A 25,869-nucleotide genomic window follows, 5' to 3' on the forward strand; every position below is an offset into this window, starting at 1 on the left:
TTTCCCCATGATGACTTCTAGTTGTTGGTTGACTATTTCTAAAGTCAAAGCCCTCCCCAGGAGATAGGGATCTGAAACCTCCCAGGGCAAAGACAGAAACGGGATCATCCCTAACAAAACCTGGGGCCTGTGACTCCCCTTAGCACTGGGGATGGAGTGATAAATAAAACACCCTCTGTTCTCAAGGAAGTCATGGTCCAGTGCAGGGAATAGACAAGTAAACAGAAAAACTACCATTTCCTATATGAAGTCCAGAGGTGGAGAGTGTGTGTGGGGTACGAGAGCATGGAGAAGGGGAAGCTAATTCTGGTTGGAGAAGTCAAGAGGACTTCACTGAGGAAGTGATTTCTCTTTTTGTGTGTGTGTGAGATGGAGCCTCGCACTGTCACCCAGGCTGGAGTGCAGTGGTGCAATCTCGGCTCACTGCAACCTCTGCCTCTTGGATTCAAGCAATTCTCTGCCTCAGCCTCCTGAGTAGCTGGGATTAGATTACAGGCGCCCATGATCACGCCCAGCTAATTTTTGTATTTTTAATAGAAATGGGGTTTCACCATCTTGCCCAGGCTGGTCTTGAATTCCTGACCTAGCAATCCACCTGCCTCAGTCTCCCAAAGTGCTGGGATTTCAGATGTGAGCCACCACACCCAGCCTGAGGAAGTGATTTCTATGCTGAAACCAGAAAGATGGCAAGCAGTCAGCTGGCCAAAGCGGGGATATGTCCTGATGGAGGGAACCACATGGCCAAAGGCCCAGAAGCCAGAGACAGCATAGCTCATTGGAGAAACTGAAAGAAGAATCATGGAGCTCAGAGTTGAAAAGTGTTTTAAAATACACCCAAGACCTTTTTTTGTTTTGTGTTTTGTTTTTGTTTTTGTTTTTTAACAATTGAGATGGGGTTTCCTCACTCTGTCACTGGGCTGGAGGGCAGTGGTGCGATCATACCTCACTGTAGCCTCGAACTCCTGGGCTCAAGCAATCATCCTTCCTTGGCCTCCCAAAATGCTGGGATTATGGGAATGAGCCACCATGCCCAGCCCCCAACTTCTTAAAGTAATCAGGGCTGATTATACCCTACCACGTGGCACTCTTTTATTTAATTTATTTATATGTTTATTTTTGAGATGGAGTCTCACTGTTGCCCAGGCTGGAGTGCAATGGGTCAGTCTCAGCTCACTGCAACCTCTACCTCCCAGGTTCAAGCAATTCTGCCTCAGCCTCCCGAGTAGCTGGGATTACAGGCTGTGCCACCACGCCCAGCTAATTTTTGTGTTTTTAGTAGAGATGGGATTTCGCCATGTTGGCCTGGCTGGTCTCGAGCTCCTGACCTCAGGTGATTTGCCTACCTTGGCCTCCAAAAATGCTGGGATTACAGGCGTGAGCCGCCACGCACGGCCGGCACTCTTTTCTTTACCTGCTGGTGCGGTGGTATGAAAAGCCAAAAATGTCTAGGTGGCAGTTATAGCTTCCAATTGGAACTGTAACTGGAGTGGAAGTGTTCTCTCTTCTCCTCCCCTGCTTCCCTGGGACCAGGGTTTCCAACTAAGCAGAACTTAAACTTGTGAGGCAGGAAGGACACATTCTGTGTAAGTTTCACTGAAAGTGATGGTGAGAAGTGCCACCCCTTGGTTCGCAAATCTATACATGCTAGATATTTAGAACAAAGCATCATTATAAATAATTGATAAACCAGTGGCTTAGTGTATGTACTACATGCCGGAGGACAATGCCCCAGTCTCCTGAGTGTTTTCCCCAAGGTGGAGCCTTAACTGTGCCTTTAACAAGCCATTCCACCATCCTATTAGGTCACCTACTTCTGGATGACCAAGTCACATGGTAAGACCAAAGGGTTCCATGCTCTGTCACTGTTGCATGTTTTTTTTTTTTTTTTACAACTAAATTGGTCCCTTAGTCTGAAGCAATGTTGTGAAGGTAATTATTACAGGATCTCTAAGCAAAGTCCTCTTACTGCCACTGTGAAAGATCCAAAGGCAACTGGAAACAAGGAATGGTCAAGTCTCAGGCTTTTCCACCCAAATATCCTCATCCCACTTCTCAGGGTCCCATTCATTATCTGTCAATGCCCCAGCTTTGATGGAGGAGACCTACAGAGGCTGCGCATTCAGTGTTAATTGAAACTTTGCCACTCTTACAATTAGATCTTGGGCCTGATTTTCAGTCCAGTCTTTCTCAAGTCTATAGAAGAATAAGAATCTCCTTCAAAGCTGCCATAGAGGCTCTCTAGCTTTCACCAAGTGCCTCAAGTTGACAGTCGGCTGTTCTGACTCTGTCATTTTATTTACAAGGGTTCTAATGGAGTTAAGAAAATCCAGTCCATTCCATAGTCCTTATAATTACCATTGTCCTCTTACTGTTCCAGTGCCACAGCCACTAGATAACTCAGCACCTTAAAAGTCTTCTACCTGCACCTTATCCCAATCAACTATAGGCAGACAGCTTAGTAATTATGCTGCCATTCTATTGTAAATGTTACCACTCCACCACCCTCCCTTCCCTCTCCCTTTATCACCAGCAATGTATTTGTTGTTGCCACATGACTAGTGAGCAGTTCAGTTAGGAAATGCCAACTTGAGGTTCTGTTTTCTGGGCCCACTTTTGGTACCAACATGCCTTCTTGTTGGTTCCTCATATGAGTAGTTTATTGGCAAGTATGAATCCAAGGACCAGGAGTGAAGGACAGGGCTTGTAAATCAGGGAAGGAAGGAGAGCCAATGCGAGGATGCCTTGTCAAATTGGTCCCTTCGAAGGCATTTGGTTGCTTAATCCTGCTAGGTAGTTTGAGAGCTAAATGAAAGGGCGCCTGTCTGAGAGGGAAAAAGGAAACACATATATTCATCAATTGTTGACCCCATTGGTCAGAGATTTGCCCCATGAGACATTAACTCTCTACCCCTATACTTCTGGGTACTGAGTGGTTCCAGCAAGGTCCCATGACCCCACAGCATCAAGAAACAAGACTCGAAGCAGAAGGTGAGAAGCCTGAAGCATAGGCTGGAGGCAAAGTTCAGTCAAGTTATATCTGCTGACGCTGGAATACGATGAGTGGCGGTGAAATAAGCAGCAGGTGAGGCCAAGATGATCTGAAATGGGACATAAGAGGTGGCTGATATCCTTGCATAGCTGATTCACGAACTGAGATTCATTCCTGGTACATACTCAACCAAAAGCACCCTGTACATGCTCTAAGCCTCAGCTTTCGCTTTGTAAAATGAGAATACTCATCCCAAGATAGCAGGATTGTTCTGAGAATTAGAGATCCTGCATATACAAAGCCTGATCATGATAACCTTGAAAAAAAATACACTGTATTTGGCTGTTATTAGATATAAAGTCTTCTAATTGCCCACTTACTGGGGGAGCTTATATGAACAGACATCGCGCTTTCGACACTCATTCAGAATGTAATCAACTCATGCACTTTCTCACCAGTTAAATTTTTATGGCCCCCCAAAAACTGGGGGACTGGCGACGCGGGTGACTTATTTTTTCCTTTCACTGTCGTCTTTCATTACTCGATTTTATATTTTCATAGGAAAAGAGGTATAAACACACAGTAAGAATATCCTACGCTCGATAATTTTCTGCGTTCCCCGAAGCAAGTAGTCACACTCAGCGACCGCACCACTCCGCCCTCGCCTGTCTCTTCAAGAACCCGAGGCTCACCCTCGGGAGGGAGCAGACTCCGCGCGCCGCGGCACGCAGGTGTCCCGGGAGCCGCTGCCTCTTTAAGGAGGCGGGGCTCTTCCCGGAGGAGGCGGAGAAGTTCCACCCCCCGGATCTCCGGCTTCCGGCAACTGGGCTGGACCGGAACCGGCGCGGAGCATCTGAGGCCCGAGCCTTCCCAGGACCCGCTGGACGCCCAGCCCCGCGAGGTGAGGCGGCCGGGTTTGCGGGACCTGTATGGGGCTGAGGGGTCTCGGGATCTCCTGCCCGCCCGGGCCGCCGCGGCCCAGTTCCTCTCCCTAAAACACTGCCTTTTCTTCGCGGTGTCCCAGGCTGCAGGGTCGCCGACACCCCATTGCCTACTAATTGCCTGGCTCCGCGCTAGGCGCCTTACACACACTGTCCCATTTAATGGCCCCCGCACTGTGTGACGAGGTACTGTTATGCACCCATTTTGCAGATGAGGAAACTGAGGCCCCGAGGAGCTCGCACACAGCAGAGAAGCAGCGGAATCGGGAATCAAACCCAGCTCTGTCTGACCCCAGAGCCTGTGCCCTTAACCACTGGCTGGGCTGAACTGCCTTTGTTCTTCACTGTCCCCATCACCTGTCTCAAACCTCAGCCTCTCCTTCCTCATCGTTACATCTCTAGGCTGCACCTGGTCTCCAAACATTCACACAGTGGGTTGAGATTCATTCCTGGTACATACACAACCAATAAGGTTGAATCGGAACCTTTGGACTCCCGGGTTAGTTTCTTTGTAAGTTTTAGTATTTAATAATACCTGACGCTTAGTGGTTGTCTTTATATAAACCTATCAAACCCCACTGAAAAGAGAAGCAAGGGAAAGCGATACCATTTCTAATACAGAAATAAGATTTGTTTGCAGATATTTTATACTGTTATCCTACTACGTTCACTTATTTTTTTCTTTTAGACCCCTGCAAATTTTCTTCCTCATAATTGGGAGAAGACTTACTGGCTGAATGGCAGCGGTAGATGACTTGCAATTTGAAGGTATATCAGTTGTGTGTCCACCTTTATATTTACAATCACTATTTCCACAGTCACAGCAAGTATTTTCATTGCTATACTGCCTCACACGTTAAAGGATATTATTTCTAACATTTTGGTGGCTGTTGGCCACATCCAGGTGTTTCGTTTGTCCACACCAGCTGTTTTTTTTTTGCCAGATAACCCTTCAGATTGGTAACAAGTAACATAAATTTAGTACAGTGATTACAGAAAATGTTTATACAGTTCCTGCTTTAGTTCAGGAAGCATTTATTGAGCACTTACTTTGTGCTTAGAACTAGATACTAGTATCTTAGTACTAGATACCGGAAATAAAAACATGAAGAGGTTTATACACTGGTGGAGCAGATGAAAATGTGAAAAGATCATTAGGATGAAATGTGATCAGATCATTCCTTCATTGAATCAATAAATATCTGCTGAGTATGACCAGGAACTGGGTAATTGTTCTAGTTATCAGGGATAGAAGAATGAACAAAATAGTCAGTTTCCTTCCTTGTAAAACTCTCAGTCTAGTGAGGGGGACATTTATTTATTAAATATATACCTACAAACTATGAAAGTGCTGGAGGAAAAGTTCAAGGAGATATTAGAACTCATAACCCAGAGCCTGACTTAGGCTAGGGATTGATGAACACTTACTTGTTTTATAAACACCTTACATAGCACTTATATGTTTAAATGCTTTGCAGATAACTCAATCCTTATATCAACTTTATGAACTAGTGACCTTATTCCCGTCTTATTAATGAGGAGACTGAGGCACAGAAAAATAATTTGCCTAATGGTTACACAATTAGTAAGGGATAAAATCAGGATTTGAACCCATCCAGTCTGGTGTCACAGCTTATGCTGTCTCTGCTATCTAAGGAAGAGATATACTGTTTAAAGAGAAATCTGTTTCATTTGCAAGTAAAAATCCACCTCAATTTGCAAATACTGTCAACTCTGTCTTCCAAATTCATCTAGCATCTGACCACCTCCACCACTACTCTCACCATGCTCAATGTCACTGTTACCTTTCGTCTGAATTAAAGCCTTTACCTTCCCTTTGTTCTTTCTACTTCCTCCCTTACCCCTCTACAGTCTGTACTTTGCAGCCAGAGTAGTCCTTCTAAAACTCAACCAGATCACATCATTCTTTCAGAACCTTCTAGTAGCTCCCATCTCACTAGAAGAAAAAGCCAGGCCAGGTGCGATGGCTCACACCTGTAATCCCAGCACTGTGGGAGGCTGAGGTGGGGACATCACCTGAGATCAGGAGTTCGAGACCAGCCTGGCCAACATGGTGAAACACTGTCTCTACTAAAAATATAAAAATTAGCTGGGTAAGGTGGCAGATGCCTGTAATCCCAGATGCTCAGGGGGCTGAGGCAGAAGAATTGCTCAAACACAGAGGTTGCAGCGAGCCAAGATATGCGCCATTGCACTCCAGCCTGGGCGACAGAGCAAGACTTTGTCTCAAAAAAAAAATTTTTTTTAAACCCCTGAAAAAGCCAGAACCCTTACTGTGGCTTAGGAGGCCCCTGCATGATGCAGCCTCCATGCCTCTGATTTCATCTCTTGCTGCTCTTGCCCTTTCTCTCTCTGCCAGCCTGCATGGGCAGTCACCGTTCTTCCTATGCATCAAGTACATTCACAGCTTGGGACTTCAGTGCCATCTTTCTGTCTGGGACAGCCTTTCTTCAGATAACCTCATGGCTTGCTCCCTTGCTCTGTTCAAATCTCTCTTCATTAGAGAGGCCTTCCTCAGCCATCCTGTCTAGGAGTGCAGTGCAAGAAAGTTCAAGCATAGAGAGCAGCCCATGCGGAAGTCCCTGTGGAGTGAGGAATTTTTTTCCCAAAGACTTGGGAGGAGGCCTGTGTTCCAGATCACAGGTGGTGAGGGAAGCTGACACAAAGTGATGCTTTGGAGGAGCCAGGCGGCAAATTACGGAGGGCTTTATCAACTTTGTTAAGGACTTAGGTCTTTAGAAAAGAACATAGGATGCTGCGGGGGTCATGGAAGGCTTCTCCAGGGAGGAAAGGTAGTGTGGGATGAAAAAGTAGAGGTCAGTGTTGTATGAAAGGAGAGAAGGTTAGCACTCCCCTTGACAAGGATGGAAGAGGCCCTTGGGCCTGACAACACGCATATGGTTTTTAAAAAATTTTTATTTAAAAAAAAAGAAAAAGTAGAGTCCAGAAGCCTTCAGGTGAAAGACATTGTTTTGGGAAAGGAACAGAGGCTGAAGCTAGCTTAGGATATGCCAGGATGTAAAAGCAGAGACTGCTGGTGGCAGAAATAAGACACACACCAGTTTTGCATTCAAGGAGCTGAGATGGACAAGAATAACCAACACAGAGCAGATTGTGTGAAGAGTCGTCTTGTTAGAGGTGCATGCAGTCCACACTCCAGTGAAACTATGCCGTCACTGACCCTGCATCGTGGGGCACACTTTCCATCTTCTGGGTCTTGCTCGTCCCCTTCCCTTTGCATGAGATGCCATCCCCTCCACCACTGACCATCCTTCTCATACAGTATCTTCTCCAAGAACCCTTTCCTGATCCTAACAACTAGAGGAGCTATCATCCTCCTTGGAGCCTTTTTGACCTTTGTACTTCTAAAGTGGTACCGTCTGTCCCTCCTTCTGGCATTCCTTCCCCCTGGTAAACTACTGCTCTTTAAATTTTGTTTTCATTTTCGTGGCTATGTAGTAGTGCATATGCTCACAGGGTGCACTTGTATATTTTGATACAGGCATATAATGTGTAATAATCACATCAGGATAAACGGGGTGTCCATTACCTCAAGCATTTATCCTTTGTGTTACAAACAATCCAATTATACTCTTTTTGTTTTTTGAGACCGAGTCTCACTTTGTCACCCAGGCTGGAATGCAGTGATGCAATCTCAGCTCACTGCAACCTTCACCTCCGAGTTCAAGCAATTCTTGTGCCTCAACCTCTCAAGTAGCTGGGATTACAGGTGCCCACCACCACTTCTGGCTAATTTTAATGTTTGTAGTAGAGATGAGGTTTCACCATGTTGGCCAGGCTGGTCTCGAACTCCTGAGCTCAAGTGATCTGCTTGCCTCAGCCTCCCAAAGTGCTGGGTTACAGGCATGAGCCACTGCATCCAGCCCAGTTATACTTTTCTAGTTATTTTAACTACTGCTTTTTAACTGTGAGACCTAAGTATATCTTCCTCGGTCAATTCCCTCCAGCCAAGTTGTGACTATCTTTTTAAATGTCATTGCCCTGTACAGTCAATAAGACATACCTGTAATGATAGTTATTATTTCATCATTCTTGAAATCTCGTTGTGGGGTAGATACTGTCTGTGTTTTATAACTAAAGAGACAGACACTCAGAGCAATGGAGTAATGTGTTCAAGGTCATGGAACTACTGAGTATAAAGAGTCTTACCTTGAACAATGGACCATCTCACTCCAGAACCTCATGTTGCTTAAACTACCCAAACATTGCCAATTGAGGCTTCAGTAATTGTTACATATTAGCTACCTAATTAATTTCAGTCACTTTAGTGTTCTTCATAAAACTACTAATATAGCTGACAGGCAATAAGAGTGAGCTCAGTTGTCCAAGAACCCCATCCTACTGCTAGGATTGGTGCCCTGCTTGTAGTGTTAAAATGGTGCCCTACTGGTACTCTTCCTCTGACCTTCAAAGGTTGAGAGCTGCCCTGAATTGTATTCCAGAGCAGCTAAATAAAGCATGTTAGGATATTCAGAGACAGGAAGTCTAAGTCCCTCCTGATGGGCATAAGTAGGTAAGGTTCTTTTGAAAAGCAGTTTAGTAATGTGGTTCAGGAGCCTTGAAAATGGTTTGTACCCTGTTGACCTAGTGAGCATACTGATAGGTGTTCATCTTAAGTCTGTACCCCAAAAAGCTTTTCTACACAGACACTCCTTGCGTATTTGTAATAAAATCTTCATTGATGGAATATTATGCAGTCACATAAATGATCACTTTAAAGACTGTTATAATATGAAAAATCATTTTTGTGTATAATCTCCAATTATACACAATCCTGACAAAGCAAAGAGGCAAAATTAATTATAGTATTATCACATTCTAGATCAGTATTTGGCTTATTGGATCATTCATAAATGAATGATCATTAGTGGCATGAATCTCAGTATGCGAAGAAAAGGAAATATACTAAAATGTTAATAGTGTTAACCTTTATGTGGTGGAACTAAGAGTGTTTTTTTATTTTCGTTTTTTATTTTATTTTATTTTTTTTGAGACAGAGTCTTACTGTGATGCCCAGGCTGGAGTACAGAGGCATGATCACAGCTCACTGCAGCCTCGACCTCTGGAGCTCGAGCAATCCTCCTGCCTTGGCCTCCCTAAGTGCTGGGATTACAGACATAAGCCAGCATGCCCGGCCTAAGAGTGATTTTTTATCCTGTGATTTCCACTTTGTTTTTTCTTTTTTTTTGACCGTAGTCTTGGTCTGTCACACAGGCTGGAGTGCAGTGGTGCGATTTCGGCTCACTGCAATCTCTGCCTCCTGGGTTCAAGTGATTCTCCTGTCTCAGCCTCCAGAGTAGCTGGAATTACAGGTATGCGGCACCACACTCGGCTAATTTTTGTATTTTTAGTTGAGACAGGGTTTCACTATGTTGGCCAGGTTGGTCTCGAACTCCTGACCTCAGGTGATCCACCCGCCTTGGCCTCCCAAAGTGCTGGGATTTCAGGCGTGAGCCACCATGCCCAGCTGATTTCCACTTTCATTTTTGTTCCCATATTTTCTGTAGTGATTATGTAGACTTATTGGAAAAAATAACTTTCATTAAAATTGTTCGGACTTGAACCAAAGAAGAGAAGTTTAGGGCTTAGGTTATATTCCTAACCCCCCCCACAAATTATTTAAAATAAATGTTATTCTCCCCATGATATGGATGAGATTCCTGAGGTTTAGAAAGGTGAAGTTACTTACTTGGGCTCATGTATTTAGTAACTGGCTAGCTGAGCCAGGACTAAAATCTAGGTCTGACTCCAAATTCTGTTGTCTTCGTAATCATTTATCTATGTCAGATTGATCTCCAAATGAGGTTTTTTTTTTTTTTTTTCCCAAAGCATTTGCCCTTTATAGCAGGTAGAGTCTATAGCAAAGCTGAGGTTGTGATAGCTTATCTTTAAATTCAAAGTATAGCATTTCTCATTTGGGTAAAGTTTCTGAGGCCCTTGTGCTCTAATTGATTTCAGAATTTGGCGATGCAGCCACTTCTGTGGCAGCAAACCCAGATGCCACCACAGTAAGCATTGAGGATCCTGGCGAAACCCCCAAACATCAAACAGGAGCTCTGAGAGGCTCAGGAAGAGAAGAAGATGATGAGTTACTGGGAAATGATGACTCTGACAAAACTGAGGTTTGAACTTGTCTTTGAGATATTTTTAAAACAATTTTTAAAGCTCATTTATGTGCTAATTCACTGTCTAGCACCAGGTACTGTGCGCCAGGTACTGTGCCAGGCAGTGACAGTTCAGAGGTAAATGATACATGGCCTCTGCCTTGGTGGGGGAAACAGGCAAACAGACCATTATTATCCATAAGTACACTGGTGGAGGGAACGTGGATAGTGAACAGAGAGCATAGCTTATGGAATGTGGGGCTCCCATGCTCAATATTTTCTAATATTAGAGTTGGAAAGAACCTTCATGGCCCTCTGTTTCAGCCTTTCTCCCAAGATATTGATGCTGTCCTTGCTATGTTGGAAAGGATGCACTTGGAGCCAGGTGTGGTGGCTCATGCCTGTAATCCCAGCACTTTGGGAGACTGACGCGGGCGGATCACTTGAGCCCAGGAGTTTGAGACCAACCTGGGCAACATGGTGCAACTCCACCTCTATAAAAAATACAAAATATTGGCTGGGCGCAGTGGCTCACTTCTGTAATCCCAGCACTTTGGAAGGCCGAGGCGGGTGGATTACAACGTCAGGAGTTTGAGACCAGCCTGACCAACATGGTGAAACCCCATCTCTGCTAAAAAACACAAAAAATTAGCCGGGTGTGGTGGTGTGCTCCTGTAGTTCCAGCTACTCAGGAGACTGAGGCAGGAGAATCGCTTGAACCTGGGAGGCAGAGGTTGTAGTGAGCTGAGATCGCACCATTGCACTCCAGTTTGGGCGACAGAGCGAGACTCCATCTCAAAAAAAAAAAAACAAAATATTAGCTGAGCATGGTGGTGCACACCTGTAGTTCCCGTTACTCAGGAAGCTAAGGTGGGGGGATTGCTTAAGCTTGGGAAGTAGAGGTTGCAGTGAATTGAGATCACACCACTACAGTCTAGCCTGGGCAGCAGAGTGAGACCCTATCGCCAAAAAAACAAACAACAAAACAGAAAGATTGAAAACACTTGCTTTAATGCCTCTAGGAATGTGCTGTTTACCACCATGTAAGGTAGTTGCTGCCATTGTCAACTAATTGTAAAAATGTATTCCTTTATTTTAATGTTTTTTCTTATTTTAAGTTCAGGGGTCATGTGCAGGTTTATTACATAGGTAAATGTGTGCCATGGCGGTTTGCTGCACAGATCATCCCATCACTTAGGTATTAAGCCCAGCATCCATTAGCTATTCTTCCTGATGTTCTCCCTCCCATGTGTCTATGTGTTCTCATCATTCAGCTCCCACTTATAAGTGAGAACATGTGGTGTTTGGTTTTCTGTTCCTGCATTAGTTTGCTGAGGCAAATGGCTTCCAACTCCATCCATGTCCCAGCAAAGGACATGATCTCATTCTTTTTTATGGCTGTATTGTATTTCATGGTTGTATATATATCATATTTTTTTCTTTATCCAGCCTATCATTGATTGGCATTTAGGTTCATTCTGTGTCTTTGCTATTGTGAATAGTGCTGCAGTGAACATACACGTGCATCTATCTTTATAATAGAATGATTTCTATTCCTTTGGGTATATACCCAGTGATGGGATTGCTGGGTCAAATAGTATTCTGCCTCTAGGTCTCTGAGGAATGACCACACTGTATTCCACAATGGTTGAACTAATTTACACTCCCACCAACAGTATAAAAGAAGTGTTCCTTTTTCTCCGCAACTTCACCAGCATCTATTGTTTCTTGACTTTTTAATAATCACCATTCTGACTGGTATGATATGGTGTCTCGTTGTGGTTTTTGATTTGCATTTCTCTAATGAGCGATGTTGAGCTTTTTTTCATATGTTTTTTGGCCACATGTATATCTTTTGAGAATGTCTGTTCATGTCCCTTGCCCACTTTTTAATCAAGTTGTTTTTTTCTTGTAAATTTGCTTAAGTTCCTTGGAGACTCTGGATATTAGACCTTTGTCAGATGGATAGATTGCAAAAATTTTCTACCATTCTGTAGGTTGTCTGTTCACTCTGATGATAGTTTCTTTTGCTGTGCAGAAGCCCTTTAGTTTAATTAGATCCCATTTGTCAATTTTTGCTTTTGTTACAATTGCTTTTGGTGTTTTTATCTTGAAATCTTTGCCCATGCCTGTGTCCTGAATGATATTGCCTAGATTTTCTTCTAGGGATTTTTTTTTTTTTTTTTTTTAGTTTTGGGTTTTATATTTAAGTCTTTAATCCATCTTGAGTTATTTTTTGTATATGGTATAAGGAAGGGGTCCAGTTTCAATTTTCTGCATGTGACTAACCAGCTCTCCCAGCACTATTTATTGAATAAGGAATCCTTTCCCCATTGCTTGTTTTGTCGAAGATCAGATGGTTGTAGGTGTGCATTCTTATTTCTGAGTTCTCTGTTCTGTTCCATTGGTCTATGTGTCTGTCCTTGTACCAGTACCATGCTGTTTTTGTTACTGTAGCCTTGTAGTTTAGTTTGAAGTCAGGTAGGGTGATGCCTCTGGCTTTGTTCTTTTTGCTTAGGATTGTCTTGGCTATTTGGGCTGTTTTTTGGTTCCATATGAATTTTTAAATAGTTTTTTTTTCTAATTCTGTGAAGAATGTCAATGGTAGTTTAATGGGAGTGGCACTGAATCTATAATTACTTTGATTCTTCCTATCCATGAGCATGGAATGTTCTTCTGTTTGTTTGTGTCCTCTCTTATTTCTTTGAGCAGTGGTTTGCAGTTCTCTTTGAAGAGGTTATTTACTTCCCTTGTTAGCTGTATTTCTAGGTATTTTATTCTTTTTGTAGCAATTATGAATGAGAGTTCACTCATGATTGGCCCTCTGCTTGCCTGTTGGTGTATAGGAAGGCTAGAAATTTTTGCACATTGAATTTGTATCCAGAGACTTTGCTGAAGTTGCTTTATCAGCTTAAGAAGCTTTTGGGCTGAGATGATGGGGTTTTCTAGATATAGGAACATGTCATCTTGCAAACAAAGATGATTTGACTTCCTCTCTTCCTATTTGAATACCCTTTATTTCTTTCTCTTGCTGGTTGCCCGGGCCAGAACTTCTAATACTGTTGAATGGGAGTAATGAGAGAGGGCATCCTTTTCTTGTGCTGGTTTTCAAGGGGAATGCTTCCAACTTTTGCCCATTCAGTATGGTATTGGCTGTGTGTTTGTCATATATGACTCTTATTATTTTGAGGTATGTTCCTTCAATACCTAGTTTATTGAGAGTTTTAACAAGAAGTATGTCGAATTTTCTCAAAGGCGTTTTTTGCATCAATTATTGAGATAATCGTGGGTTTTTTGCCTGTGGTTCTATTTATGTATAAATCACATTTATTGATTTGTGTATGTTGAACCAATCTTGCATCCCAGGATGACGCCAACTTGATTGTGGTGGATAAGCTTTTTGATGTGCTACTGGATTTGGTTTGTCAGTATTTTGTTAAGGATTTTTACATCAATGGTCATCAAGGATATTGGCCTGAAGTTTTCTTTTCTTGTTTTATCTCTGCCTGGTTTTGGTATCAGGATGATGCTGGCCTCATAGAATGAGTTAGGGAGGAGTCCCTCCTTTTCAATTTTTTGGAATAGTTTCAGTAGAAATGGTACCAGTACTTTGTACTTATGGTAGAGTTTAGCTGTGAATCCACCTGGTCCTGGGCTTTTATTCGTTGGTCAGCTATTTATTCTGCCTCAATTTTAGAACTCATTATTGTTCTGTTCAGAGATTCAGTTTCTTCTTGCTTCAATCCTGGGAGGCTGTATGTGTTCAGGAATTCATCCATTTCTTCTAGATTTTCTAGTTTATGTGCATAGAGGTGTTCATAGTATTCTCTGATAGTTGTTTGTACTTCTGTGGGGTCAATGGTGATATCTGCTTATCATTCCTTATTGTATTTATGTGATTCTTCTCCTTTCTCCTTTATTACTCTAGCTAGTCATCTATTTTATTAATTTTTTTCAATAAACCAGCTTCTGGATCTGTTGATTTTTTTGAAGGGCTTTTTTTGTGTCTCTGTCTGCTGTTCAGCTGTGATCTTGGTTATTTCTTGTCTTCTGCTAGCTTTGGGTTTGTTTTCTCTTGGTTCTCTAGTTCTTTTAGTTGTGATGTTAGTGTTAACTTGAGATCTTTCCAGCTTTTTGATGTGGGCATTTAGTGCTATAAATTTCCCTCTTAACACTGCTTTAGCTGCATCCCAGAGATTCTGGTATGTTGTCCCTTTGTTCCCATTAGTTTCAAAGAATTTCTTGATTTCTGCCCTAATTTCATTATTTACCTAAGAGTCATTAGGAGCAGGTTGTTAAATTTCCATGTAGTTGTGTGGTTTTGAGTTAATTTTTAAATCTTGCATTATAATTTGATTGCACTGTGGTCTGAGAGATTGTTATGACTTCAGTTCTTTTGTATTTGCTAAGGAGTGTTTTACTTCCAATTATGTGGTCAATTTTAGAGTAAGTACCATGTGACAATGAGAAGAATGTATATTCTGTTGTTTTTGGGTGGAGTTCTGTAGATATCTGTCAGGTTCACTTGATCCAGAGCTGAGTTCAGGTCCTGAATATCTTTGTTAATTTTCTGTCTTGATAATCTGTCTAATATTGTCCATGGGGTGTTAAAGTCTCCCACTATTATTGTATGGGAGTCTAAGACTCTTTGTAGGTCTCTAAGAACTTGCTTTATGAATCTGGATGATCCTATATTGGGAGCATATATATTTAGGATTATTAGCCCTTCTTGTTGAATTGAACCCTTTTCCATTATGTAATGCCTTTCTTCTTCTTTTCTTTTTTTCTTTTCTTTTTTTAATCCTTGTTGGTTAAATTCTGTTTTGTCAGAAATGAGGATTGTAACCCCTGCTTTTTTCTGTTTTCCATTTGCTTGGTAAATTTTCCTCCATCCCTTTATTTTGAGTCTCTTTGTGTCTTTTCATTTGAGATGGGTCTCTTGAAGACAGCATACCTATAGGTCTTGGCTCATTATCCAGATTGCCATTCTGTGTCTATTAATAGGAGCATTTATTGGCCCATTTACATTTCAGGTTAGTATTGTTATGTGTGAATTTGATTCTGTCATGGTGCTAGCTGATTATTTTGCAGACTTGTTTATGTGGTTGCTTCATAGTATCACTGGTCTGTGTACTTCAGTGTGCTTTTGTAGTGGCAGGTAACAGTTTTTCCTTTCCATATTTAGTGCTTCCTTCAGGAGCTCTTGCAAGGCAGGCCTGGTGGTGATGAATTCCCTTGGCATTTGCTTGTTTGAAAAGGATCTTATTTCTCCTTTGCTTATGAAACTTAGTTTGGTTGGATATGAAATTCTGGGTTGGAAACTATTTTCTAAGAATGTTGAATATTTGCCCCCGATCTCTTCTGGCTTGTAGGATTTCCACTAAGAGGTCTGCTGTTAGTCTGAGGGTTTTCCCTTTGTAGGTGACTTGGCCTTTCTCTCTGGCTGCCCTTAACATTTTTTCTTTATTTCAACCTTGAAGAACTGAAGATTATGTGTTTGTGGTTGGTCTTCTCATGGAGTGTCTTACTGGGGTTCTCTGCAGTTCCTGAATTTGAATGTTGGCCTGTCTTGCTAGCTTGGGGAAGTTCTCCTGGATAATATTCTGAAGTATGTTTTCCAACTTGGTTCCATTCTCTTCGTCTCTTTCAGGTGCACTGATCAATTGTAGGTTCGTCTCTTCACATAATCCCATATTTCTTGAAAGTTTTGTTTATTCTTTTTCATTCTTTTTCCTCTGTTCTTGTCTGCCTGTCTTATTTCAGAAAGATGGTCTTCAGGCTCTAAGATTCTTTCCTCCATTTGGCCTATTCTGCTATTGCTTCTTGTGATTGCATTGTGAAGTTCTCATGTTGTGTTTTTCAACTCCATCTGGTTGGTTATGCTCCTCTCTAAACAGGTTCTTCTGGCTATCAGCTCCTGTGTTGTTTTATCATGATTCTTAGCTTTTTTGTATTGGGTTACAACATGCTTCTTTAGCTCAGCGAAGTTCATTACCCACCTTCTGAAGCCTACTTCTGTCAGTTCAGCCATCTCAGCCTCAGCTTAGTTCTGCGCCCTTGATGGAGAGGTGTTGCGATCATTTGGAGGAGACAGGCCCTCTGGCTTTGGAGTTTTCAGTGTTTTTGTGTTGATTCTTTCTCATCTTTGTGGGCTTATCTACCTTCCATCTTTAGGTTGCTGACTTTAAATGGGGTTTTTATGGGGTCTTTTTTGTTGATGTTGTTGTTGTTTTCTGTTTGTTTGTTTGTTTGTTTCTTAACAGTCAGGCTACTCTTTCCCAGGGCTGCTGCAGTTCGCTGGGGCTCTGCTCCAGATCGTAGTTGTCTGGGGTTTTCTCGTACTTGGAGGTATCACCAATGAATGCTGCAAAACAGCAAAGATCCCAGCCTGCTCCTTCCTCTGGAAGCTCTGTCCTAGGGGAGTGAGTACTGACCTGTTGCCAGCCCTAACTGCAACTGTGGGAGGTGTCTGGAGAGTTAGGAGGCCTCCCCAGTCAGGAGGAATGGGATCAGGCACCCTCTTAAAGAAGGAGTCTGGCTGCTTTTTTTTTCCCCCTAGCCTGCCGGCTCTGGGTCTCTTCTTTCACTGGCTGCTTTTGGGTAGTGCAGCTGTGCTGTGTTGTAGGAGACCCTTCCTCATCCAGACCCATCTGGACTCTCCAGAGCCAGCAGGCTGGAAGAGCTGAGGTGACATGGCAGCTGCCCCTTGCCCCTGAAACTTAGTCCTTCTCAGGCAGACTCCAGCCTGTCGCCACTGGCTGGCTGGAATTCCAAGCCAGTGGCTCTTAACTTGTGAGGTGCCATGGAAGTGAGGCCTGCAGAACGATGCTTTTTGGTTGCCTAGATTCACCCCCTTCCTAGGGGTGTGTAGGGATGGATCTCCCATTTTGCTGGGAAGCCAGGAGCTGGAGTATGCAAAGCTCTTGGGTTTCTTTGTGTGCCTGAGCAGCTGCTCTGCTAGGACTCCATATAGCTCTGTGTGTATTGGACCCAAGACTCTAGTAGCATGGGTTTACAGGGAATCTCCTGACCCACTACTTGCAAAGATCTGTGGAAGAAATGATTTCCTGGGTAGAGCCATACAATCACTCACTGCTTTTCTTGGCTGGGGGTGGGTGTTCCTTTGTCTCTGTGCTGCTCCTGGATGGGCCATCACCCCACCCTGTTTTTCTTCATTTTCTGTGTGTTGAGCTATTTGCCTAGACAGTCCCAGTGCGAGAACCTGGATATTTCAGTTGAAGATGCTGAATTCATTCACCGCTTTCACCCCTCTCTGTGAGTAATGCAGACCACAGCTGCTTTTAATTGGCCATCGTTTTCCTTTATAATGAACAAAAAATATCTACCTATAGCATCTGCCCTTGTCCTGCAAAGCAGCTCAGAGTTCATCGGTACTTTTGGCTGTATGAATTCCCTTCACATATCTGAAGATGACAGGGCTTGCATTCTGCCACCAAAGAGCTGTATTGTAGAAATAGGTATGGCCCTCCTCAGATGCCTCTTCTCATTTAGAATTCTTTTTTTTTGTCAGAGTAGTAATATTTTTAGTAGAGTGAGTCAGCGTATCAGATTTTTTTAGAGTGAGTCAGTGTATCAGATTTTTGAGAATCAGGTGGCAGTAGTCGGGAGGATTGTGGATGGATAGTAGAGGAAAAGATATTTACACTGGCTGGGCACAGTGGCTCTCACTTATAATCCCAGTGCTTTGGGAGGCTGAGGCAGGAGGATCACTTGAGCCCAAGAGTTTGAGAACAAGGCAAAATAATGAGACTCCATTTCTACAAAAAAGTTTAAAAATTACTGGGCATAGTGGTGCACGCATGTAGTCCCAGCTACTTGGGAGGCTGAGGTGGGAAGATTGCTTGAGCCCAGGAGTTCAAGGCTGCAATGAGCTATGATTATACCACTGCACTCTAGCCTGGGAAACAGTGAGATGCCATCTAAAAAAAAAAAAAGAAAAAGAAAAAAGATATTTACACTGACTGCCTTTTGTATGTGTGTGTGTTTATGTATTTATTATTGTACATAATTCTATATACTATTGAATGTAACCTCATAGGTGAGGTAGATCTTATTAGCATTAATTTTAAGATAAGGGAACTAAGCTGGAGAGGAGTGTAGTGATTTACCAAAGCTCCGCTCAGTGAGGGGGCCAGGATTTGAACCCTTTTGCTGTGACTTTAAAACTAATGCTTGTTTTTCTAATCAGGCTGAGAGTTAGGAATTGGCTATTGCAGAGTTGGTTGTTGAATGCAGAAGAGCCTGTTGTTTCAAACATTTTGATTTTTCATTAGACCAGATCCCCCCTGCACCCTCGTGCAGCTGGAATTAAGAAATTGCTTATGTATTTATTATGTTTTATTTTACCTCTGACAGTTACTTGCTGGACAGAAGAAAAGCTCCCCCTTCTGGACATTTGAATACTACCAAACATTCTTTGATGTGGACACCTACCAGGTTTGGAAACGAATTTCACCTTTTCTTTTACTTGTAATGGAGACTTGTTTCTTTAATGGTTGAACAATCAAATAATGTGAAAGCCTTTATATACTGGAAATGGTCTTACAAAAGTAAAGGGTTATTAGCATTTGAAAATACTATCATAAAAGCTCTAATGACTGAGTTTCAATTTTGTAGAAATGAATTTATTAAACTTAAAAAACTTCAGTAGAATTACCGCTATGTTGTTTTCCAGGTCTTTGACAGAATTAAAGGGTCTCTTTTGCCAATACCCGGAAAAAACTTTGTGAGGTTATACATCCGCAGCAATCCAGATCTCTATGGTATGTGTAGTGCTGATTTGTTTACCATATTTCAGTTGAACTTGGGTGCATGTGAGGGTTGCCTGGAAACTTGGAGAACTGCGCTATTGGTGGGGCATGCCATGTTTTATTTGACTCTTCTGAACTTCAGTAGCAACCCTTGCAAATAATTTTGGAGAAATACAATTGTGTGTTATATTAGTGCCGTGTCATCATTATAAGTACTAGTATATCCTTCAAAGGTCTTTAAATGGGGCTGGGCACAGTGGTTCACACCGCTAATCCCAGCACTTTGGTAGGCCAAGATGGGAGGATCGCCAGAGGGTAGGAGTTTGAGACCACTCTGGGTGACGTAGCGAGACCCTATCTCTACTAAAGGCTGGGTTTGCATAGTGGTTCATGGCTGTAATCCCAACACTTTGGGAGGCCAAGGCAGGAGGATTGTTTGAGTTCAGGAGTTTGAGACCAGCCTGGGCAACATAGATAGACCCTGTCTTTACTAAAAAATTAAAAAATAATAATTTTTAAAGATTCTTCAAATGACATTACAAGCTTGAGATAAACGTAGTCACTTTGACTAAGAGGAGATTGTTGATTTTAATTTATGGACCATTTGGTGTTGGAATAGCAGGTATTCTCACACTTTTTCATTGATATGCTGAGTTCCAGCTCTGCCCTCAGATGAGCTGGCTCCTCTTAGGATTTGGTCATCAGCAGTGGAAGTCTGAAACAGGATTGGGCGAGGGATGGTTGTCATCCCTGACCTTAATGCTGTCTGAGAAAAACTCAGAGGTCCACCCAGCACTCCTGAGGAAAAAGCCCCAACAGTGGCCTGTGTTTGAGGGGAAAAGGGAGTGCTGTCCGTGTGCCAGGAGCTACACCAGAGACTTTGTATGAACTTGGTCATATCTCATCCTTGCAACAACCCTTGCAAAGAATCCCCACTTTTTAAATAAGGAAGCCGATGCTCAGAGAGGATCATTGATATATATGCTCAATCCGAAATGATAAATAGTAAAGCAGTCATATATGTTGATTTTAAATGTGGGCTCTAGGAAGCCTGGTGTGAAAACCATTGTATTGGCCCATGCTTTTTATCTGAGGGTTGTCAAGGCGATTTCTCTGTCTGTCTCATTCATTCTTACTTGTAGCCTGAGGGGGAGGCTCTGTGTTTCAGTGTCTTTAGAGTGTGGCCGAGGCCTTGGCGTAGAGCACGTGCTCAAACAGTTTTTAGTACCTTATTTTATGCGAGGCCCTGTGCTAGGGGTTGAGGCTTTAAAGATAAGGCCATAGTCCCTAGCTCTAATGAGGAAGAAGAGAGAGCACTGACATCTGTTGTACCTTATAAGTGCCAAGCGTGGAGATAGGCACTATTTTAGTGTATTATGCTATTTTATTTCTCATACTCCAAGGTAGCCTTATCTTACAAAAGAGAAAACTGAGGTTAAGGAGATAACTTGCCCATAGTTACAGAGTTAGCAACAATAATGGTAAACACACGTATAGTGCCTATGATGTGCCAGACACTATTATTAGGGCAGTACCTGTATTAACTCATTTAATCTTTATGACAGATCCAACTTTATGAGGCAGATACTATTATTATCCCCATTTTATAGATAAGGACACTGAGTCACACAGAGGTCTAGTAACTTGCCTAAGATCATACAGCTAGTAAGTGCTGAGCTCAATTTTCAAATCGACACTGTGGCTCATAATCCATTTCTTCATCACTATGCTATGCCGCCTCTCATAACAAAGCCAGGGGTTGAACCCAAAGCTTGCTTCTTTTCTGTGACACTAGTAGCCTCATTAGCTCATAGACATGGTTAAAATAAGGTACAATATAGGTGAAGTGTTTTACTGCGGAGAGGATTAGGTTTTGTTGTGGGTGGAGGTTGGAGGAAGGCAGTTAAGAAAAAGATGACAGTTTACAGAGTGTAAAGAAAAGATTGATAACTTTGACTACATTTCAACTAAAATTTAAAATTTCTACACAACAAAATAAACCATAAGCAAAGTAAAAAAATAAATCACAGACCAGGGAACATACTCCCAATGCATATAACCAACCAACAGTGAGAAACGAGAATATATGTTGAACACCCACAAATTACAAGAAGAAAACAAGCAACTCTGGGAGAAAAAAAGGCAATAAATCTATGAAAAGATGCTTAGCCCCACCTGCAACCAGGGAAATAAAAGGTAAAATAAGATATTTATTTATGCTCATTATTTTAGTAAACATATACAATTTGGCTTGTCTTCATTTATTCATTCAATTCATTCAACAAATGTTGAGCTTTTACTATTCTAAGTACTGGAGATACAACAGTGAAAACAGACAAAAAACTCTACCCTTAGGCAATTTGTAATTTACTGAGTTTAACAATAAGCAAAGAAAAGTAAAAATATTTTTCTAGTAATGAATGCTTAGGTGAAAATTTAAGAGCAGAGAGGAGAAGGACATGAAGTGTTTGTATAAATGGATGAATTTGAAATTTTTAAAAGATGACTTTGAGTAATGACCTGAAGTAATTGGGAGTGATTCATGTAGGTATCTAAGAGAAGAGCACTTGAAACAGATGGATCAGCAAGTGCAAAGACCCTGAGGCAGGAGCCTAGTGCGTTCGAAGAATAGCAAGAGGTTAATGGGAATGGAAGAGAGTGGACATGGGGACCTAGAAGGAGATGAGGTGAGAGAGACAGTGTGGAGGGGCAGGTAAGGTCTCATAAGTCACAGTGAGGACTTTGGCATTTGCTTGAATTGGAGGGTTTGGACAGAGGAGTAACATACTTTTTTTGTTTTTTGAGACAAGCTCTTGCTCTGCTGCTCAGGCTGGAGTGCAGTGGCACAATAATGGCTCACTGCAGACTCAAAATCCTGGGTTCAAGCCATCCTCCCCCACCTCATCTTCCTGAGTAGCTGGGACTATAGGCATGTGCCACCATGCCTGGCTAATGTTTGTATTTTTTTTGAGACAGAGTCTTGCTCTGTTGCCAAGCGCCAGGCTGGAGTGTGGTGGCGCCATCTCGGCTCACTGCAACCTCTGCCTCCCAGGTTCAAGCAATTCTCCTGCCTCAGCCTCCCCGGTAGCTGGGACTACAGGTGCATGCCACCACGCCCAGCTAATTTTTTTTGTATTTTTAGTAGAGACGGGGTTTCACCATGTTGGCCAGGATGGTCTTGATCTCTTGACCTCGTGATCCTCCCACCTCGGCCTCCCAAAGTGCTGGGATTACAGGCTTGAGCCACCACGCCCGACCATGTTTGTATTTTTTGTAGAGACAGCGTCTCACTATGTTGCCCAGGCTGGCCTCAAACTCCTGATCTCAAGCAGTCCTCCTGCCTCAGCCTCCCAAAGTGCTGATCTTTCAGGCATGAGCCACTGTACCAAGCCAGGTGACATACTCTAGGTCAGATTTCATGAACATTGATATTAAGTATTGTCAAGGATGTGGAACAGTGGGAACTTTTGTGTGGTGGGTATGTAACTGATACACAAATTGGAGCAGTTTGAAGATGCTCATACCCTGCAATTCAGCAGTTTCACTCCTAGGTAGATAATTTTAGAGGAATGCACATATATATGAGACAACATATAGAAGAATATTATTCACTGTAGCAGTATTGCTTATAATAGCAAATATTTAGAAACAACCAAGATATCCATCAGCAGAAGAGATACATCATACTATATTCATACATAGAAGTCTGTAGTTTAAAAAAAATGAATGAGAGCTAAAAGCATAGATATAGATAAATCTCAGCACAATGATTTAAAAAAGCATGTTGTGGAAGGATATGCATAGTATGACACCATTGAAAAGATAGGTATTTTTTTTGAGGCGGAGTCTCACTCTGTTGCCAAGATTGGAGTGCAAAGGTGCAATCTCGGCTCACTGCAACTTCTGCCTCCTGGGTTCAAGCGATTCTCTTGTCTCAGCCTTCTGAAGTAGCTGGGACTACAGGCGTGTACCACCATGCCCAGTTAATTTTTGCATTTTTAATAGAGACGGAGTTTCACCATGTTGGCCAGGCTGACCTGAAACTTAGCCTTGAACTGTAATCTCTTACTTCAGAGTCTCTGCTTCTGCTGTTCCCTCTTCTTGAACCTCTCTTCTCTTCTGTCCTCACTTGGCAAACTTCTATTCTTCTTTAGATCCCAGCTTATGCATCCTGTTCTCTAGGTTTTGTGCCCTCACTATATGCTCCCATAAGCACCCTGTACTACCCTCTGAGATTAGATATTTTATTGGTTGTCTCCCTGGAGTGTATGGATGCACTAGAGCCAGTGACTGTCCCTGTTGCACGTCATCGTGTCCCCAGCAGAGGGTAGTGGGTACTTAGTAAATAATGGCTGAGAGTACATGATATTTTTGGTTTTCTAGTTATATGGGTATTGTAAGTTAATATTTTGGCCACTTGTGGTCATATGCTTGGATGGTGTCAGCCCATCTATAACACATGGTCAGTTTTATTCATTCATTCAATAAAGCTTTTTGGCTATGGGAGTCTTGTGGGGGTTTTTTTGTTTGTTTTTTGCCACTCTTACATGTGGGCACTCAGAATAATACTTTGAGATTTAGTCCTTGGCTACAGCAGAAAGCTTTCAGTAAAGAGGCAATCTGTGGAGAGCTAATATTAGTGACTTTTGGAAGCATCCCATTTGGTAGCTTGTGTTCCTTTTCCCACCTCAGGAGCCAGTGCTTGGCTTTGGAAAGTACTAATCTGTTTCTGCTAGTCATCTCTCCTATGACAGTAATGTTCGTACTTTTGTGATGTGTCAAGGTGCCTGAAACTATCTCAAAGGGTGTTGCAAAATATTAGTGAAATTGAAAAATTAAATTCATACAATTTGTTAAACTCTTTCAATCTAAAGATTGTATTTGTTCTACATAGTACTTTTTCTAGATGGGGAGTGATAAGGATAATGTTCATGAAATCAAGCAAATAATGAAAGGGGTTTGCAAAGTATGGTGCTCATTGTGTGTGTGTGTGTGTATATATATATACATATATAATCATATATATAAAGTGAACACATACATACAGAGGCATTTGCTTATATACATGAGTGGAATATTCCTGGCAGGTTTCATCAGAATCTGGTTACTTTGGTGGGCTTTAGGGAGAGGAGATACAGAGCCAGGGCACAGAGAGGGAGGGGAGCTTGCTGTTCTCGGTATTCCCTTTGTATCTTTTGAACACTGGACCATATAGATGTATTACTTTTTTTTAATTTTTATTTTTAATTTTTGTGGGTATATAGTAGGTGTATATGGTACATTGTATTACTTTTTCATTAAAAAAAAAAAAGAAAAAGCCTTAAACACACACACACACGTGTGCGCGTACACACACACACGTGTGCGCGTGCACACACACACACACTCAAACACAACCATGGCGAACTGGTAGGTTTAATCGACTCTGCCCTCCAGTGTTCTGCTTGCCCTGCTCTTTCTGTATGCTGCGGAAGGCACTGCCTGATTTAACTTCTTTTTCTGTGATGCCAACATTTGGCATTTAGATAAGGTAAGTAATCTTTACTTCATGGATTCTGGTGAAAGGCTTAACAAAAAGCCTGTGGATTTTTCTTTGTCAGCGGTGATCCTCCAATAAAAGAAGCTATACACAAATCAGTGTCTTCATTCACCTAATTGTGGAAGGCGTTTTGGCCTTTGGATTGGAATACCAACCCCCCACCTTCTTTAAGGCAGTTTGACCTTTGAGAAAAGAAAATTTTCCTCTAGCAAGTGTTGATCCCATCTAGAAAATTTGTTTTCTTTTTGCTAACATGAATAGAAGAGGAAGGTAAGAAATTCTATAAGAATCAGAAGAGGAAGTAAAGAAATTCTGTAAGAATCTAAAGGCTTGTGCTTCATTTTCTTGTTTCCTTTGCAGGCCCCTTTTGGATATGTGCCACATTGGTCTTTGCCATAGCAATTAGTGGGAATCTCTCCAACTTCTTGATCCATCTGGGAGAGAAGACGTACCATTATGTGCCTGAATTCCGAAAAGGTTGGTGAATAGCTTGACTCATTTGGAATGCTGTCAGTCTCTAGCCTTGAGTTCTTTTTATCACTGAGCTCCTGGGCCCCATCTCTAGGTGCTGTAGCCCTGCTTTTGTGTTTTAGGGTTCAAATGTATCTACTCAAATGTATAGATGAGTTTACGACTCATCTATATAAATCCACATAATCTTTTTCTTCCTACAGTGATAAAATATATGTTACATAAAATTTACCATTTAAGTGTATAATTCAGTGGCATTAAATACATTCACAAGGTTATGAATCCACATGATCTTTTGGAAAGCTGTAAATCAAGGCCCAATAGCAACTGGAATTGATTCCCCACCCCCCATTTTTTTTTGAGGCAATGTCTCACTTCATTGCCCAGGCCAGAATGCAGTGACGCAATCACTGCTTACTGCAGCCTCCACTTCCCTGGGCTCAGGTAATCCTCCCACCTCAGCCTCCTGAGTAGCTGGGACTACAGACATGCAACATCATACCTGGCCAGTTTTTCTATTTTTTGAAGAGACTGGTCTCCCTAACCAACCTCCCAGCCTGGTTGCCCAGGCTGATCTCAAACTCTTGGGCTCAAGTGATTCTCCTGTCTTGGCTTCCCAAAGTGCTAGTTAGGACTATAGATGTGAGCCACCACACCTGGCCACAACTGGAATATATTCTTTTTTTTTTTTTTGAGACAGAGTGTTGTTCTGTAGCCAGGCGCCAGGCTGAAGTGCAGTGGCGCCATCTTGGCTCACTGCAATCTCCTCCTCCTGGGTTCAAGCAATTCTCCTGCATCAGCCTCCTGAGTAGCTGGGACTACAGGCGCATGCCACCATGCCCAGATAATTTTTGTATTTTTTAGTAGAGACGGGGTTTCACCATGTTGGCCAGGATGGTCTCGATCTCTTGACCTTGTGATCCGCCCGCCTCGGCCTCTCAAAAATGCCGGGATTACAGGCGTGAGCCACTGCAGCCGGCCATAGTTCAGTTGTTTAATAATATTAGTTGTT

The 25,869-nt window shown here is 42.3% G+C and overlaps 1 protein-coding gene and 1 pseudogene across 7 annotated transcripts in view; both read left to right on the top strand.

Annotated features, from left to right (window-relative positions):
* The first annotated feature begins 3,781 nt into the window (after positions 1-3,781).
* YIPF1 (Yip1 domain family member 1) overlaps positions 3,782-25,869 on the top strand; it is a 45,077-nt gene continuing 22,989 nt past the window's right edge. For 4 of the 7 annotated variants that reach the window (XM_032296934.1, XM_032296933.1, XM_032296935.1 and 1 more), the window contains exons 1-6: positions 3,794-3,890; positions 4,619-4,698; positions 9,931-10,094; positions 18,453-18,533; positions 18,772-18,859; positions 24,747-24,863. In XM_032296934.1, the coding sequence (XP_032152825.1) occupies positions 4,668-4,698; positions 9,931-10,094; positions 18,453-18,533; positions 18,772-18,859; positions 24,747-24,863 (481 nt within the window). In that variant the 5' untranslated portion in view covers positions 3,794-3,890; positions 4,619-4,667. Of the gene's footprint in view, positions 3,891-4,616; positions 4,699-9,930; positions 10,095-18,452; positions 18,534-18,771; positions 18,860-24,746; positions 24,864-25,869 lie in introns of those variants that run through there. The other 3 variants (XM_032296939.1, XM_032296936.1, XM_032296937.1) reach the window with 3 other exon arrangements.
* On the top strand, positions 6,772-6,868 carry LOC116564157 (annotated as a pseudogene).

Source organism: Sapajus apella, unplaced genomic scaffold (genome assembly GCF_009761245.1).
Source record: "Sapajus apella isolate SASKATOON/1434 unplaced genomic scaffold, GSC_monkey_1.0 scaffold36, whole genome shotgun sequence".
Classification (NCBI taxonomy): domain Eukaryota; kingdom Metazoa; phylum Chordata; class Mammalia; order Primates; family Cebidae; genus Sapajus; species Sapajus apella.